At 47.7% G+C, this 19,598-nt stretch overlaps 1 protein-coding gene across 2 annotated transcripts in view; it reads right to left on the bottom strand.

The window, feature by feature from the left end:
- Positions 1 to 19,598, bottom strand: part of zyg11 (zyg-11 family member, cell cycle regulator) — a 43,360-nt gene that overhangs the window by 20,560 nt on the left and 3,202 nt on the right. For both annotated transcript variants that reach the window (XM_084308742.1, XM_084308743.1), the window contains exons 3-11: positions 10,490 to 10,701; positions 8,964 to 9,275; positions 7,559 to 7,672; positions 6,846 to 6,962; positions 4,163 to 4,303; positions 2,176 to 2,352; positions 1,884 to 1,948; positions 1,696 to 1,795; positions 1,275 to 1,325 (exon numbers count right to left, since the gene is read on the bottom strand). In XM_084308742.1, coding sequence (XP_084164868.1) covers positions 1,275 to 1,325; positions 1,696 to 1,795; positions 1,884 to 1,948; positions 2,176 to 2,352; positions 4,163 to 4,303; positions 6,846 to 6,962; positions 7,559 to 7,672; positions 8,964 to 9,275; positions 10,490 to 10,701 — 1,289 coding nt within the window. The remainder of the gene's footprint in view (positions 1 to 1,274; positions 1,326 to 1,695; positions 1,796 to 1,883; positions 1,949 to 2,175; positions 2,353 to 4,162; positions 4,304 to 6,845; positions 6,963 to 7,558; positions 7,673 to 8,963; positions 9,276 to 10,489; positions 10,702 to 19,598) is intronic.

Raw genomic sequence — 19,598 nt, 5'->3', positions numbered from 1 at the left:
GGCCATAAGGCCAAAACCTTCTTTGAAGAATCCCTCTCTTGCAAAAAAGAGATCTTGTATCTCAATGGGACTTCCTGATTAAATACAGGTTAAAGGGGACATGCATTGCTATTCCTAGCACTATTTGGGCAACTTTACACAATTCCTGTGAGTCTATTGAACACATCTGTAAGGTTTTATTAAAAAAAATTCATTGTTTTATATTTCTAATCAAGTACTCAAAAGCCACATTTTTCTCCCTTTGGATTTCAGGCTGTGTTGGCCTGGCTCCGCCCATAAGCACTTTGAGTGACAGTCATCCACACAGTCTGCGACTGGCACAGAGAGAGATAGAGAGAGACTGAGGGGGATACTAAGTAATTTCGCCGCGGGGGGGGGGGGGGGGGGGGGGGGGGGGCATAATCCCACAGGACAATGCATTGGTAACTTGTTTCAAATGACGATATATATACCCCTGTGAATATTATTGTACGGATCGGAATACGGGCAAAGATATTACAGTGATATGCTGGTGCTCCCGACTGCGAGGGAGAGAGAGATAGAGGGAGACAGAGAGAGAGAGAGGGACACACGGAGCACCTGTGTAAACGCTCCGTGTGTGTGTTTGAGAGAAGACGGGTCCCTCTCTCTCTCTCTCCATCTCTCTCCCTCGGGTCAAAACCCGTTTGAGGAAGTGTCGGGTTACACTATGCGCTCTCTGCCTCGCTCTGTTGTGGAAGTGAAGATATTTCCACTCGCTCTGCTGTCGCTGTCAACCATAGAGGGGCCGTTAGTTATGCAAATCAGTGCTATATTCACATCAGCAAAACTGTCAAATCAGAACAGCTTAGTTGAGTGAGGGAGGATCTCTTGAACTCGAGACTAGACTGATGAGTCAATATGATAATTAACAACACAGACCACATTGATATAATCCCCAATTGCTAGGAAAACATGCTAAACACTGGAAAATGCCATTTATAATGCATGTCCCCTTTAAAAAAATAAAAATAAAAACTAGAGAAGACCCTTTGTTTTTTAGCCCCTCCCTCCCAGTTATTAAACTCCCCCCTTCCAGTTATTAACCCCCCCCCCCCCCCTTCCAGTTATTAACGATAAACCTATTTTTGTTCAAACGCTGACCCTTGTCTGTGGTGTTCCCCTGGGGTGCCACAACATGCTATGGCAAGGAACCCCATAGGAAGATCACATGAGGTACTGACTCTAAGGTTGGTACAGCCTGACAATCAGTTATGTCAGTAAAGCCAGACTAGACTGAGAACCTTAAAACCTACCTTCACTATGAACAGCTCTGCTCCCAGCTGAGCCGTCTGCTCTGTGGACAACTGGAAAGTAACAACATTTCAGTGGAGGTAAAAACAACAAACACACAAATCTCATTTGCCTCCATCGCGAACTGTGACTTGAGTGCAGAATTCCTGGATATAAAGCATGTGTAACGGTGGTCACTGGGTACTTTGTGCTTTTGTGCTCAATACCTGTCCTCCAACAACCGCGAACCCTCCGCTGACCAGCACCATGTGACCACGTATGTTAAATATCACAATCGTATCCATTCCACCACCTCAAAAAGGATCCACTTCAGGTGGCAAAGTGGAGGGTATTTAACTTGGTGAGTTTACACCAAGGGGCTACCATTGCCAGGTTTCAACCTTGTTACACATGCATACAAACACCCATGCACATTATACAAACCTTGGCAGCCAGTATAGAGATAATAGCCACAGCCATTCTCTGCATGTTCTGGTCTTCATGGTTGCACAGCCACTGCATAACCAGCTTGGCAGCCTCAAACCTGCAGGACAGGGAGAACCAATCAGACTGGAACATGTTGACTGTGTTTTGGGTGATTGGTCAGAGGGTCACCAGAGAGTCTGTCCCACCTGTTGAAGGGAACCTCCTGTAGGATGCGGTCACTGCACAGAGAGAGCAGGCAGTTCTTCTGCAACTGGAGACAAGAAGATCCAAAATGGATGGTCAGAACAGAACTATTCCTTGACTGCACTGCATAGCCTATTAGGTAGTTCCCTTCTCCTGTCTCATCAAAATAAGACAAAAAGAACAACACGGATCAACTCCAAAGTCTAATTGACATTGCTTGGCATACGGCCACCTTTCAGATCTAATCGCGTGGATGGAGGTATGTAATAGTGTGTTACTGGAACAGCAGGCTACCTGCTGGTGGTTGGGGAAGGTCCTCATGGCCTCCAGGAGCAGCTGTGTAACGGTCCCCAGCAGCCTGACGGGCATCCCTGCTGCCAGGTCCTGCTTGGTCAGGTTGAACACACAGGCACTGGCTGCCAGCTGGACGTTCAGTGTGGCAGAGTGGTTCTTCATACCCAGTACTACCAGCTGGAGAGACGGAGGGAAAGAGAAGTTAAAGTTCCACTGTCATAAGCACTAAAAAAAGAATAGAACGTATGATAAAATGCTATGAAATGCTAGCCTGGCTCACTCAGCCTTGTAACAGACAGGACAGGACATGCATACAAGAACACAATGCAACCACATGGTATGCGAGTGTGTGTGCATGTAGGTACTAGATTATATATCCATAAAGTCAGTTAAAGGGATTTTTTTATTTACTGAACACATCACTCGTTGTGGGAGAACATTTTCCCTTCAGTTTCCCTAGAATGACACGTCAGCATTCTTAACACTTTGTTTGCCGTTCACATAGATCTACGTTTCTGTGGCTCAGCGGTTGAGTGCCGGAAACGTAGATCTACGTTTTTGTCTTGTTTTTCCTTTTATTCGCTATTGCCATTCATAATCCATCGAGGCACCTTGTGCATGCTGTACTGAATGTGTCTGAGATCGCAGGCGGTCAATACCGGCGCCTAACGCCTTGCGGCCGCTATTGCACTCCATTTGAAACGATGTGGTTTGTTTTCTCGGCCAAGCTGGGGCCTGGGGGCGGGTTCTAAACACTCCGGCAAGACAAGCGGTCACCACGGTTGCCTCGACGAGTTCATCCGCCCGCCCGTTCATGTGCAATGCTGGATAACGTGGGACAGACTACCGCGACCAGTATTTGGAATGGCGATCAGATAATTGGATTATTCTTTTTTTTTTGATCCACTTTTTCTCCCATTTTTCTATATTTTCTCCCATCCCAATTTCGTATCATCCAATTCAACCCTCCCCTGTCACGAACGCTGTTTCTTGCCTCCCACAAGCCGGCTGCAATGTGGACTAAGTCATACATAGCACAAGTCCCCTCCGGTACTTGAGGTAACAGCAGTCGCATCTTTTCACCTGCGCAGCTCGATCTCTTAGTGTCGAGGAGTAACGCGTGGGAGGCTCACGCTGCCCCCGACACTTCCTGATTCTACTGCGCAGGCGCACCAACCGACTTGTAGGAGTCGCTTGTTCACAACGTTCGATCCCCACCCTTCAGTTTTCCCTCCCCGTAATACGGCCAATGTGTATTACTGCGGACGACCAGCCAAACTGAAAAACAATGTGGAGAGCTGGATTCGAACACGCGAATCCTAGCGTCTCCACACTGGTGGCGAGTGCCTTAGACCACTACACCACCTAGCCGCCCATAATTGGATTATTCTTTTTGCATTACATCAGAGACAAGGTAAGGACTATATATTACCAATCTTGCGTTGATCCAATAATTTTTTTGCCGCGATTGCAGTGTGTGTGTGTGTGTGCCGTTGGCTGTGATAGATGCACGGCGGGACGGTTTTCCCCCGTCCCCTTTCGTGCATGCACGAGGAAACATAATACCGATAATCTAGCGTTGATTTCAGGATGATTCGATAATCAGGCGAAAAATGGCAACGTGATGAATGGATTTCACTAAAGGGCTGTTTGACGGAGTTCCCTGGGATTACATAGGATCACTCTACAACTATACTCATATTCACCACGGTATAAAACGGAAATGTATAGATGAAAAAATAATCTGTTTTTTGCACATTGACCGGAAGAAACCCACTGACAATCGACGGCGTTATTAGATCCATAGCTATAATATAAAATATAGGTTTAGCTCTACAAACAAGGTGATCGCTTACATGGGGTTAATGGGTGGCAAGGCCTATGCACTTCCCGGAAGGGGGGGTGGCACCCAATGTGTTAACATTACTCACTGAAACCAAGGCACCACTAGCCATAAGCTTACAGCCAGCTGTGGTCCATGGAGTACCTTGAGGATGTCAGGCCGTGGTTTCTCCATGATGTGGGTCAGGCTGAACAGATGAAACAGAGCCTCTCTCACAAACCCTTCTCTCTCACTGTAGCGACGTAATGCCTCACAGATCTGGGTCTCGTTGGCTTCTCCCGTCACCTGCACAAATATTAGGGACAAGTAAAGGTGTTTGTTATGTAATGCTGCAGTTAATTGTGTGTAGATTGGCAGCAATCAGCCTGCGGTGTGCACCCCCCCCCCCCCCACACTCTCTCTCATTTTGCCAGAAGACACTGTTGGAGCAGTGTCTTCCCCAACCACCACACTTTACCCCTTATTCCCAGTAGTTGTATTAATAAATATGTCATTTTTGGTTTAAACTTGACCTTGATTGTTTGTGTCCATTTATGTTGCTTCCCTCTGAGCCAGGGTCGTAACAATGTTATTTGTAATATTTAGTCATTTGGAATGAGGACCATGTATACTGAACCACTTAGAAATAATGAAAAAAGAAAGGAGTACCATTTAGACTCACCTATTAACACTTTCAGTGCCACCAGGGGGCGCACGACTTAGTGCTTGAATGCCACCATCGGCGCCAATGTTAACGTTAATATCGCCTAATCTATGTTTTCAATTATGGCTATGTGTCTAATCTGCCCGTCGCTTATCAAAGAATCATTTTCCAGTCAGTGTTGTCAAGGCAGATTGGTTTTTTATCGCTTCATTTCCGTTTGAGAGCATTTTGAAAAGCGCCCGTTTTCAGGTGAAAAACAGCCCATTCTGTGATAATCGCCTTTTACTGGAATATTCCAGAACGTTGATATTTGTCTGCCTATTTATGAATCGTTTTCAAATAAACGCTAGATGATCAATAGTATACGTGCACGCACGCACGTTCGAGGCGCGCGCTGATAATAGCCGTTTTCATTTCCTCATGGATTTTACAGTGAAACCGATAGAGCACATATCAGAAAAAAGCTTATATCTCCTCGAAAACAAGTCTGATTATCCTAACACTGATAACATAGATTCCTTACCTGACATCAGATGGTATCCAAATGGTATATTCCAATTCCTGATCACCATTCGAAAAAATCGATAAGTGTATAGATCTAACGTGTATACAGTAGAACTCATGATCAACGGGGCTCAGAGGATCCAGAATGAACTCTGGTAACCCCGGCTGCATCAGTGGACTGGAAAATGTGGACTGGAATTTTTTTTTCCCCCATCCATTTTCATTGAGTCCATTCCATTTACCATTTACCATCTGGGAGACGATAGGGGGCGCTTTTCTCACATCTGATCGCCGGCGGCCCATGGGTAGGCTCGCGTGATGCAATATGATTTCAGATCGCAAAAAAAAAAAAAAAAAATAATTCCGAGAAATCTCGTGAGTGGCTTTCAACGTAACTATCGTAAACCCGAGATTAGCCGTGAGTGGCAGTCAAAGTACATAATTAACTGAAATCCTCAAGTAAAATTGAGCCTGCTCAGGCCTTTGAAAGCCAGTGATGTTTGTCGCAACGCTGCTTCCTTGTTTGTTTTTGTTTTGTTTTGAATACACCGGAGCGCACAAACGAGTTGACCATGTTTTTCAACAGTTTCTTTTTGTATTATCTTTTTCCCCCTCCTTTTTCCATTTTTCTCCCATCCCAATGTTAGTTGTTATGCCAATTCCCAATCCCCTTCCTGGTTGTTGCGCACATACCCCCCCTACCGTCGGTCTGGGAGGGCGGAGACTATCACATGCTTCCTCCGACACATGTGTAGCCAGCCCACCGCTTCTTTTCACCTGGCAGCACGGACTCTCACTGGGGGAGTGTAACATGTGGAAGGGTCATACTACCTCCCCCAGATCCTTCCCTCACTGTGCAGGCGCCCCGACCGAACTGTAGGAGTCGCTGTTTTACAACTACCAAGACCGGCTTTTCCCACCCGCTGACACAGCCAATTGTGTCAGTATGGACGGCCGACCAAGCCGGAGGCAGCGCAGCTGGATTCGATCCCACTGTCTCTGCGGTGTAGACAGACGCTTAGTCCGCTGCGCTACCCGGCCGCCCTGTTTTTCAACAGATTTCACCAGAGGAGCCTCCCCAAATCCCTAAACACCGGCACCGCTCCCAAGCACCCCACACCCATCAACACCTGAACTTCTCAAACTAGAGGTGGTGGCAGAGAGGAGGAAGCTGGCTGCTATCCTGGAGAACCCCTCCCACCCCCTATGAGGAGCTAGTCAAGATGAGGAGCACGTTCAGCCATGGACTCGTACCCACCAACACAACTAATCGCCTTGGCCAGTTATTGTAACGTATAATATAACTGATGGGGCATACAGACCCCCATCTGCTCCTTTGATTACACTGACTGTTTGCTCATATTCATATAGTCAGAGTTACTTATATTGTTTACACTGCTTATTTTTATCATTACTATGAATGTATTGCCTATATTTACATCTCTCTACTATTACCATACCTGTACCTCCCCTCCCCTGTGCTGCTATGATGTCCAGATTTCCCCAAAGGGATCAATAAAGGAATATTTTTTATCTTAGGTCCACATTATTTCTATGTGGTTGAGTGTACCACCAAGTGGTTGAGTGTCAAAATGATTCAATATTACACATAGCACCTTTAAATACACTTGAATATCTACAGATGCCATAGTAAATGTTATGGTATGCACCCAGACCTACCTTTAGACTTCCTTCTCCAGATAGGAAGTCAGAAAAGCCAGCATCTGTGGCCAGCAGGCCCACAAAGGTCATCCCAGGCCTCTCTTCAATGAACGCCTTAACAGCTGCATCTGTTACCTGCAGCAAAAAGAGTCAATTAGACTCCACACACACACACACACACACACACACACACACACACACACACACACACACACACACACACACACACACACACACACACACACACACACACACACACACACACACACACACACACACACACACACACACACACACACACACACACACACACACACACACACACACACACACACACACACACACACACACACACACACACACACACACACACACACACACACACACACACACACACACACACACACACACACACACACACACACACACACACACACACACACACACACACACACACACACACACACACACACACACACACACACACACACACACACACACACACACACACACACACACACACACACACACACACACACACACACACACACACACACACACACACACACACACACACACACACACACACACACACACACACACACACACACACACACACACACACACACACACACACACACACACACACACACACACACACACACACACACACACACACACACACACACACACACACACACACACACACACACACACACACACACACACACCTGTTTCCTCCCAGATACATCCAGAGATACAAGAGCAGGCAGGATTCCTGGTTGTCCCAGCAGCTGGCGAGCCACATCGGAGGTAAACTGTTTGTCATCACTGATATCCAGGTGCTGCGCGGGGTTGGATTTTCACACAGATTACATAAACGAAATAAGTCAAACCCAAGCAAGCTGTCTTAAGATTCTTTCACAATATCTCTATAATTACTCAAGAAGCAACCAACACACACAGACTTCAAAATAACAAGTGATACCATTCTCCCTAAAGTTTGATTGATTGATTGATTGAAAACTTTATTAACAGATTGCAGAATGGGTACAGTACAGTACAGCTCAATACATACAATTGTTAAGGGGATGCAGACCAGAGAAAGACTTTCGTCTTGTTTACATCAGGGTCCCCCATTTTCAATTCATCATAACATAATATGACACACGACATACAGATAGACAGTACTGCTACATCTATACATTTATGACATACCAGATTTGCAAATACAGTACTGTTTGTGATACAAAAAGAGTCCAGAAAAGAGAGTATATACATTTGACGTAGAAACTGTACATTGGAGGAGGTTGGGTAGATGGGGTGGGGTTGGGTGGGAACTGTACATTGGAGGTGGTTGGGTGGGTGGGGTGGGGGGTTGGGTAGGGGGTGGGTGGGGGACACTGTACACTGTACATTGGAATATTGACAAAGCCATACTTGGTCATTTACTGTACATTGGAGGGGGTTGGGTTAGGACATTTGCAGGGGCCAGTTTCGAATTGCAGTCTCCCATAGGTGTTCTTTGAGATTGTTTTTGAAAGTGGGTAGTGATTCACATTCCTTTACAGCTTTGGGTAGGGCGTTCCACATTGATGTGGCATAATTGCGAAACGTGTTTAGTCCCTTGTTTGAGCCGAATCTGGGTTTAACATGATTTGTGGAGCTCCCTCTGGTGTTGTGATCGTGGTATTCACTGACCTTTGGGAAGTATTTTGACATGTACATGGGTACCATGGTCGTGTAGTGTATATTGTAGACCAGGCCCATTGCAAGTTGCTGTACTCTGTCGTCTACTCTAAGCCATCCTAGGTTGTCAAAGTGGGCAGGGGTGAGCTGGGTTCTAGGAGTCAGGTCAAGCAGTAGTCTGACCAGTTTGTTTTGAGATGTTTGTAATTTTGTTTTTAGCGCCTTTGAGGTGCTTTGGTACCATGAGGTGCAAGCATAGTCGTAGTACCCTTGAATGAGTGCTCCTGCCAGAGTCTTCAGGGTATTCTTGTTTACAAGAATCGAGTTTGTTGGTTGACTTTTTTTATTACATTGGATGCCATTTTGTCACAGGAAAGATTAGCCTCTAGGATGGAACCCAGGTATGTAATTACATCTTTCCTTGTCCCTTCTCTCACCCCCACTAACCTGCAGTGCATCCAGCTGGCCTATGACCGCCAGCAGCTGTGCAGTGCTCATCTCTAGCCTCTTCAGCTGATGCAGTGTTAGAGAGCGGAGCCTCTCCCTCAGGCCCAGCAGAGGGTTCAGGTTGGTGACCGAGGTATTGGAGAGATCCAGGCTCTCGAGCCGCGGCAGGGAACACACGTCGGCCAGCCCAGAGTCGTAGAAGTCCACATTGGCTAGAGAGAGGGAGCGCAGCCCCTGTAGGGCGCTGAGCCGGCTTGGTTCTTCCACAGATGACATGGTGAGACCAGTTAGAACCAGGCGCTGTAGGGAATCCTATAGAGTGGGTTTAGAAGAAGAGAAAATAACAAAGAGAAAAAGAGAGCAATAGTCATAATATACATCAGGGAATCTCAAAAATGTTTGCTGACGTGAATAAGGCACTGATCTGCATATCTCAGCCCCTGGTTGTAGTCACCGCCCACAATCAACAATTCGCTCAACAACGGAGCAGTGGGAATAATGCGGAAGTGGTTTCCCTGTCCCTGACTCTCCCTCTCTCTATCTCTCCACCTACATTTTACACACAATCGCGAGTCGAGCCGCTCACACAGCGCACACGGAGCGATCTCTCCCTCTCTCTATCTCTCCACCTGCATTTTACACACAATCGCGAATCGAGCCGCTCACACACGCGCGCTCACGGAGCGATCTCTCCTCTCTTTCTCCCCCTCTCTCTCTCTCGTATGTATCACGCTGTGTGGGTGACTGTCACTCAAAGAGCTTTGCGAGTATGGGTGGAGCCCAGCCCAAAACAGCTTGAAATCTTGAAGTGGAAAAATGCTGCTAGCCCAAAACAGCTTGAAATCTTGAAGTGGAAAAATGCTGCTTTATAGTACTTGATTGTACATATGTACATACTGAACACTTGTGTCTACGTACGTGACTTCTATTTTATACTTGCTATACTTATTTTATACTTATCTATTTTGTCTAGCACAGTCTCTGGAGCGTAACAGAAAGAAGCATTTTGTATAAAAGTATTCTGTACTTCTGTATGACAACTAATAAAGAAACTTGAACTTGAACTAGAAATACAAAACAATGATTAAAAAAAATAGATATATATATATTACAGATGTGTTCCATAGAGTCACAGGAATTGTGTAAAATTGCCCAAATAGTGAAAGGAATAGCAAAACAGGGGACCGTTAAGGTTTTAAATATGTAAATTGTATATCAGTGCAGTCCATTTGTGGTGAGGAGAAGGAAAGCAGAGAAAGATACATACACACACACAGAGGAGTGGAGAGACAGAGAAAAGAGTGCAATGTGATAGAGAGATACAACGGAGAGAGATACTGGCGCATGGGGGAAGTGCTGCTGGTGTGAACAACCAGGCGTACTGGTCACACAAGAAAATACATTTGTGGCGCTTCGGTCCGGGTCTGTTCCGGGCGTAAGTATGGATAGGATGTTAGGCCTCTCTTTCCCTGTATCACTCACTAACTCACACTCTTGTCCCTTTGCTAACACTCGCTCTTCTTTACCTGGCAGTGTTTATTGGTAGCCAAACCCTGCAGTATATCGTCAATGGTGAGGTCTGCATTGACCCGGGCAGCATCCAGCTCCAGTAGCCTGTGAGGACAGAGGGCTCGCTGGAAGGCCTCAGCGGAAATACGCGCTGTACGGATACATGCTCGCCTCAGACGCAGGTACTCACAGCTCCGGAACACACCCACCGTGCTGTCATTCAGCAGACCTGTTGTAAAAGGAACACACAATCAAACTGCTTTAAAACAAACTCAGCCGTGCACAATTTGTGGAACTAAGTAGGGGTTCTCATGACACTATTCACATGGGTCTAGTAATACGCAGAGAAGACAATTACTCCTCCCCCAACCTCTGTGTTTTCCAAAGACATATATATATATATATTTTTTTTTTTTTTACTTGAACTTGTTCTCAGTGAATTAGCATGATCAGGAGACCTGTCTTTGCCAAAATACAGTATGTAATTTGTGCAATTTTTTTTGTACACAGGATTAAAATCCCATATGATCTCAGCAACCATTACAAATCACTGGACGTCCCCAGATTATACTAATCCCATGCAAATAGGGATAGACAGCACTGCTACATCTATACATCTATATATAGATTTACAAATACAGTACTGTTTGTGATACAAAAAGAGTTTGAAAAAGAATATACATTTGACGAAGAAACTGTACATTGGAGGAGGTGGGGGGGGGGGGGGGGGTTGGGTAGGTGGGGTGGGGGGTGGATGGGTAGGCGGGGTGGGGGTAACTGTACATTGGATTATCGACAAAACCTTACTTGGTTCCAAGAAGAGGGTCTCGTGTATTACTGGGTTAGGACATTTACTGTACATTGGAGGGGGTTGGGTTAGGACATTTACAGGGGCCAGTTTCGAATTGCAGTCTCCCGTAGGTGCTCCTTGAGAGTGGTTTTAAAAGTGGGTAGTGATTCACATTCCTTTACAGCTGTGGGCAGGGCGTTCCACATTGATGTGGCATAATTGCGAAAAGTGTTTAGTCCCTTGTTTGAGCCGAATCTGGGTTTAACATGATTTGTGGAGCTCCCTCTGGTGTTGTGGTCGTCGTGGTATTCACTGACCTTTGGGAAGTATTTTGACATGTACATGGGTACCTTAGTCGTGTAGTGTATCTTGTAGACCAGGCCCATTGTAAGTTGCTGTACTCTGTCGTCTACTCTAAGCCATCCTAGGTTGTCAAAGTGGGCAGGGGTGAGGTGGGTTCTAGGAGTAAGGTCAAGCAGTAGTCTGACCAGTTTGTTTTGTGATGTTTGTAATTTTGTTTTTAGCGCCTTTGAGGTGCTTTGGTACCATGAGGTGGAAGCATAGTCATAGTACCCTTGAATGAGTGCTCCTGCCAGAGTCTTCAGGGTATTCTTGTTTACCAGAGAGTAGGCCTGTCGCGATAAGCAATAAATCAATTTATCGCCCGATAATTTAAATGAATGCAATGATTTTGACGGGTGCGATTAATTGCTATTTGCGTGTTTGTTTTAATGAGGCGGAACCAGTACCTCTTGTCAGTCACTCTCCGTGTGGGGAGGCGGCCGCTGGCGTTACTACAGACTAAGTACTAGGGCTGACCTTCGATTTATTTTTTGGAATTCAAAGCTTCGGGGCCGAGATTCAATTTTAATTCGAAGCTTCTAAATGTAATTTTCTTTGTCTTTTTTTTTTTTAACAATCCAGATTCATATTCCTCGTACTTCATATCCACAATCCACACATAAAGACGCTTCAATTTATGCTTGAATGAAACACAATTCGGGCGCTCCGTTAATAAGCAAATACATCCACAGCGAAGAATATGAAACTAATCAGAGCCAAGCGCCCGATAGGTTTCATTCGTTAAAAATATCCCAGCTGGATTCACATTTGCAATGATCCGCGTTATTAAAATAACCAGTGTATCGCGATCGCGAGCGCCGTATCCGTGTATAACTATGACGTGCATTATTTAGTAAATCCATAGGCTCAATATGATTTATTGTCAGAATTTTAGGTATATTATTTTACATTTCAAAAGCCCCCTCTAGAAAAACGAAGCACAAAAACATAATTCAGACTGGTATAATGGGATCTAGACTGAGGCCCTGTTTAGACGGAAACGCTAGCAGGTGAATCCGCAAAAATATTTTTTCGGATGTGCCTTTCGTTTATACGGAGACAGCGTTTTTACGGGGTGAAACCGTAAAAAAGTGAGACCACCTTCCAGGGTGGAATACCTAGAAACGATAAACCTTTGCGCTATCATCTAAACTGTCAAACCGCATAAAACGATGACGAAAGGGTTGTCAAGGCTCTTGTCGCGCATACTGCTTACATCACAAGCATGCGCCAGTAGCCTAGAAGCGTAATGCGTAAACAAAGCATGTCTGATTCTATCCATGGCGATCACCTGAAGGCTACATTGGCAGTACTTTTAAATACACAAGAATCTGTCCCGCGGCTATCACAACTATTAGTACTGGACCCACTGTCTGTGAGTGACTCTGCTTTGGTCCAATCACATTCCCCAACCACAGTCTGCGAATCAGAGGCAGAGTAGGGCGGGTCTTCACAGCACGTCATGTGACATATGCGCCAATCATGTGACAGTGGGGCTCCGTCGTTACAGCGTCGTCTGCACGCAGAATTCCATCCCAAAACGCTAGTCTAAACGCAAAATTAAAAGTGAGACCGCAAGACGACTTTTGCGGTTTCTGTTCAGACTCTCTCCGTCTAAACGTAGCCTGAGAATTATTTCAGGAAGCGAGCTGCATTTCTTTGCGAGGGCGTGGCCATGCAGGTTATCAAGCTAACTGAACTAAACCCTGCCCTCGACCAGGTTCAAACTTTCCGATATGTTGCCATAGGGATTTAGAAAATCGCGCATCGGGGAACGGAAAGGTCTGGCTTAAGTCAAGTTATCCTGAAAATTATCCGGCTAACTCAGTTAGCCAGGTACGAGGAACAGGGCCCAGAGAAAGACGTTTGTCTTGTTTACATCAGGGTCCCCCATCCCCCACAAGAATATAATCAGCCCGGAAAATACCATCAACAGTGTATCCCATCAACAGTGTATCCCATCAACAGTGTATCCCATTTTTCTGGGGATAGCTATTGTTGTAGTTGAGCTATATTTAAATCGAGAGTAACTGGTAGTGTAGCTTACTACATTTTCCAAGTAGCTTGCCCATCACATAATCTGCAAGCCACAGTAAACAAACGCGAGCCACAGTTAGGGTGACCAGGTGTCCCGCTTTTGGTTGTACTGCACAGCCATTTGACCTAATGTCCCGCGTCCTGCATATTGAGAGGATGTCCCTCTTTAAAAAAAAAAAAAAAAAACAAAACATGAGTCTAAAAGCCCCTTCCTACAGTAAACCTAGCAACCCGCCTCTTGTCCACACACATTGGGTCTCATTCTCCAACGGACTTATGACAAAAAGGGCTTTCTCTTAGGGCCATTGAGACCTTTTCGGGCAAGACATGAATATAGACAATATATTATAATATAATATTAATTACATATGTTTTATTGGGACGGTTGGTGAATCCCAAAATCGGCCCGAAAGGGTCTCAAATGGCCCTAAGAGAAAGCCCTTTTTGTCGTAAGTGCTTGGTGAATGAGACCCATTGCTCTGCTTGTTTTATCATTGCTCTCAGAGAAAAAACTGGGAACGAGGTTACTCTGCTTGTGACGCTACCTCATATCGCAGATCTGATTGGTTAGGTAGTAATTTAGGATATTTAAAATGTCTTTCAATGTTAAATAAAGGTTTATTGCACTTTGAAACGGTTTCCTTGCATTATTATGCTATTATCATTATATTAGTAAAAAAAATAAAAAGGTTTATTGAAAACTTTTGGGAAATACATTTCTCAAAAAAATAAATTCTCTCAAAACCGCAATAATATCACTTATCGCAATCATTTCTGGGACAATTAATCGCCCAGCTAAATGTGTTATCGTGACAGGCCTACCAGAGAGGAGATCCGGTACAAGAATCTAGTTCGTTGGTTGACTTTTTTGATTACATTGGATGCCATTTTGTCACAGGAAAGATTTGCCTCTAGGATGGAACCGACAGGTTATGTATATAACCTAGTTATATGAGTACTGGCTAAGCGTCCCGCTCTTAAGCCATACCGAGATATACCTCATCTCATGTACCTACTGTACACCATCAACGAAAAACAAATACACCCACCATCTGCCAGGCCCCGCCCCTATAAGGCGTACTCTATAAAGTACTAGGCGTGGTCACCACTCACTATTCCTCGTAAAAAACCTGTTTCCAGTAAAAGATTCCCCAAGGGAACTCAGGGCCGCTTAAGAGCGGGACGCTTAGCTAGTACTCATATAACTAGGTTATATACATAACCTGTCGTTATATTATCGTACTTGGCCATCGCGTCCCGCTCTTAAGCCATACCGAGATATGGGGTAGAGCGGACGCGAGGCCCGACAGATGCACCCCCTGAGGACCCGTAAGCCCACATCAAGGGGTTGGGGAGTCCCGTCACCAAGATCCCAACTCGGAGCCAAAGAGCGTTGCACCGGCTTAACGCGTCGAGCGCCAAGCAGGAAACGCTTCACAAGAGGGTGGCTGAACAAGACATCCCCCTCAAATCCCTCATGATAGGAGGATATAGCTGCTGCATATACCCTCACCGTCGAAGCAGACAGTCTATCAAGGAGAGACTGGAGGTAACCAAGGACAGCATCCAGGGGGCAGGAGACTGGGTCCCGGCCCCCCGCCTTACACCACTCTTGGAACATACGCCATCTGCCCGCGTAAAGCGCGACAGTGGAGGGAGCATGCGCATTCTGGATGGTATCAACCACAGAAGGGTCCATCCTCTCCAGACTTACCCTCCCACCAGCCACACCATCAGACGTTGGCCCAACACCGGGTACTGAAACAGCGACCCGTGTTGCTGAGAGAGGGCCGTCGCCGACCAAGGAATAACCCAAGGCGGAGTGACCAGTAGCTGGATCAAGACCGGGAACCACACTGCCGTGCCCCGGTCTGGCGCGACCAGGATCACCGTCCTGCGCTCCCTCCGTATCCGCTCCAACAGCTGACTCAACAGCTGTACAGGAGGAAAGGCGTACAGAAGGCCGGGCGGCCACGGAAAGATCGAGAAGGCATCCACCCCCAAGGGGGGATGATCTGCCCGACTGACCGAGAACCACAAGGGGCACTTGTGAGAACGTCGGCTCGCAAAACAGATCCACCGAGGCGATCCCAGATCTGCCTGACTATATCGTGGCGGAGTTCCCACTCGTCGTAACGAGGACCGCCCCGAGACATCATATCCGCGCCCACATTCTCTACACCAGGGATGTGGAGCGCCCTCAGACTGCGCAGCCTGCGAGATGCCCATAGCCAAAGTTCGACCGCCGCCCGGTGCAGGCGGATGGAACGAGTCCCACCCTGCCTGTTGATATACGCCGCTGCCGTCATGCTGTCCGTTCTGACCAGAACGTGCTCGCCTACCACCAGGTGGTCGAACCGTTTGAGGACCAGGAGGACCGCCTTCAATTCCAACACATTGATGTGCAGGGTAGACGGGCCAGCAGGGACCTTCGTCCAGCTGCCCCCCACTGCGTTGGTCCGACACGTCCCTCCCCAACCCGTGAGAGAGGCGTCGGTGAAGACCGTGACATGTGAGCGCCTGCTGCCCATGGGGACCCCAATGGTGAGGATACCCAGCCTCCTCCAATGGGCGAGATCTCCCCATATCGACAAAGGAACCCTCAACCGTTTCCATTTGTCCCTCACCGGATCTATTCCCATAGAGAAGAACCACCTCTGTATCCTCCTCATGAAGAGGAGGCCAAGAGGAACCACCGTGTGAGCAGATGCCATCATACCGAGCAGGCGCATCACTTGCAGCGCCGTGACCGTCCCTCCCAGACGGAAACCCCCGAGCGCGTGTAGGATAGACACCCTCCGCTGCTCCGAGAGGGTTACAATCATGGACCTTGACCTCAGCGTCAAGCCCAAGTACTCCACCTGTTGACTGGGAAGAGGCGTACTCTTCTTCCAGTTCACAGCAAAACCCAGCCTGGTGAGGAATTCCACCACCAGCCTGGTATGAGACCTGGCAACCTCCTCCGACCGGCTGAGGAGTAGAATGTCGTCGAGATAGAATAGAACCCGTATTCCCCCGACGACGTAGAGGCTCCAGCGCAGTCGCTACGCACTTGGTGAATGTGCGGGGAGCCAGAGAATAGCCGAACGGCAACCTCTGGTACTCGTACGCTACGCCCTGAAACAGGAACCGCAGGAACTTCCTGTGAGGAGGGAAAATCGGGATGTGAAAATACGCATCCTTCAGGTCTATGGAGGTGAACCAGTCTCCCCTTCTGACAGCAAGCAGCAGGAGTTTGACGGTCAACATCCTGAATGGTCTCGCTACAATCATACGATTGAACGCGGACAGATCCAGTATAGGTCTGACCCCCCCCTTTTTCTTGGGCACCAGAAAATAATGGGAGTAGACGCCTGACATCACGTCCTCTCTCGGGACCACGACTACGGCCTACTTCACCAACAGAGATTGGATCTCGTCGGCCAGGGCTGTCACTGCTTCTGACCCCGACAATAGGGTCGGCACCAAACCTGAGAACGGAAAGTGGGGTTGTGCAAACTGCAAAACAAGCCCCTCCCTCAACGTTCTCTCTATCCACCCCTCCAAACGGCATTCTTGTCGCCATATGTGAAAATAATCCCACAGCGCACCCGCCGTCAACTGACGCTGGGCCGCAAGGAACAGTAGATAGTTGGCCCGGTCCCTCCCGCTGTGCGACGCACCCAAGGGGGGACCCCGACAGAAAGGGCCGGTTTGATACGGGAGAAGCTGTCATCAAACTGGTTGACACACACCCCCCCCTGAACACCCCTCTAGCTGAGTTGTTCTACAGCTAGACACGCAAGGCGTGAGGACCCCATGGGCTCCTACACGCCGTAGCCCTGCAGTGATATTGCTATCACCCAAATCATGCTCGCCTCTTCTTTGCAGACCACTGCCGCTCTCACGGGAGTGGGAGGCATCAGCGTGACACCCCGCCTGGCGAAGCGAAGGCCGGGGTAACCCTTGCTGTGCATTCAACTGAAGAGGCCTCGAGTCCCCCTGCTGACCACTGTAACTAGCGGCAGCCGTAACACCAGGCTCACCAATCACACAATGTGTGGTGCAGGAGCCACGCGACAGCACAACATTCTCACGGACAGACCCAGGCTCAGCCATCAACTGGGTGTCAGCCCCTGTCCCCATGAGAAGTGAAAAGTGGGGCCGCATGCGCTTCAAAGAAGGTTCGCGGCCCGCAGCCAAAGGAAAACGATCAGAGCCCCTCTTCCGTTGGTGACAGAGAGAGGGTTGAACGAGGAGCGGGCTGCTCGCGGCAGAATGACGACGGCTTGTTTGATCCAAGCCGAATTCACCCAAAATGGCCGATCCCTCGGCCGCCAAGGCTGTCGGCCTTGTGGATCCCCGTTGACTCTCCGCCCAGGGTACCACTGGCAGGGGAAACATGGCCGCCTGTCGAGGGCCTCGCCACAGTCGTTGACGAGGCCGTGCTCCAACCTCTGGCTGCACAGCGTGAGGCGGTGTGGGACCCAGATCAACAACCGCCTGCGCCTCCACAGAACGACCAAAAAGTCCTTCCGTGGAAAAAGGAGTCGTGGAGAGAAAACCTATCCTCTTCCCCAAGAGGAGAGTGCTCCAACCAGACATGCCTATTAACAAACGTTGATAGCATCCTAATCCTCCCCACAGTTATAGCTTGCGACTGAGTCAAGATCTCTATAACACCACAAACATGCAACATGTTTATAATGTCGGCTGGACCCAATGCCAATGTGGATAGGAAAATAGCCAGCTGAGCCATAACACTGGCCGCCGCTAAAAAACATCCTGCAGCAGTATACCACTCATCCGTCCATACTGCCACCCTCCGAGACGATTCGCTCTCAAGCATCGGCCGGGTGGGACATTGTTCATCCCCGCCGGGGCACAGGATCAAAGCTACCTGGCTACTTAGCCACGGTACACCCGGCCTGCACCCTGTTGTCAGCCCTTTTACCCGTAAAAAAAGTTAAATAAGACTCAGCGAAACCCCCCACATTAGCTACCGACTGACCTTCATCAATGAACCGGGCAAGAGGAGGGAAAAGCGGCAACGTCCCGCGGCGGGGAATATTAGAACAACGACCCATTTCAGCATTAGCATTAGCATTAGCATTAGCAGTAGCATTAGTAGCATTAGTGTTAGCAGCATGCTCTTGCTCCAGGATCGCCAGGAAACCGTCCACTGCAGTGGAACGTTCACCAAGCCATCCCGCCCCTGGCGCCGACACACACTCCACAGCATTACTAACACCAACATCAATGCCTGATGACACAGGGCCTACCTGTGTACAAGCCGGCTCGATAGCCAAACCTTGCATGCTGCTCCTTGATCTGCTGCCACCAGACGAGGAAACATCAGCATAGGCCCGACGTGTCGCTGAAACATGCCCCGAAGATTCCAGGGGTAAGCAAACCTCCGGTAAGCATTCAACATTACGCAATTTCTCTAATCTTTTCATAGCACTAGTTACATAGGGCGACTTGCGACCGCTATGATGGAAACGAAATAGAGGAAGGGTGAGTGGTGACCACGCCTAGTACTTTATAGAGTACGCCTTATTGTTTTTCGTTGATGGTGTACAGTAGGTACATGAGATGAGGTATATCTCGGTATGGCTTAAGAGCGGGACGCGATGGCCAAGTACGATAATATAACTAGGTATAGGATGGAACCTACAATATTGTCACCCACTGTAACTGAGAAGCCATCGGCCTTGCTGAGTTTGTTATTTGAACCGAAGAGAATGGACTGTTTTACCCAGGTGTAATGATAGTTTGTTGTCAGCGAGCCAGGTGCAGATTTTGCCTAGTTCAGAGCTGAGGGTTTTTTCAACCTGTAACTTGTTCTTGTCAGAGACCAGCAGGGCTGAGTCGTCCGCGAACAGGAACAAGTTGCAGTCACAAGCTGACGACATGTCATTTGCATAAATTAGGAACAGTAGCGGTCCTAGTATGCTTCCTTGTGGAACACCACAGCT

Source organism: Notolepis coatsorum, assembly GCF_963971535.1.
Source record: "Notolepis coatsorum genome assembly, chromosome: 2".
Classification (NCBI taxonomy): domain Eukaryota; kingdom Metazoa; phylum Chordata; class Actinopteri; order Aulopiformes; family Paralepididae; genus Notolepis; species Notolepis coatsorum.
This window is presented reverse-complemented; position numbering and strand designations above follow the sequence as displayed.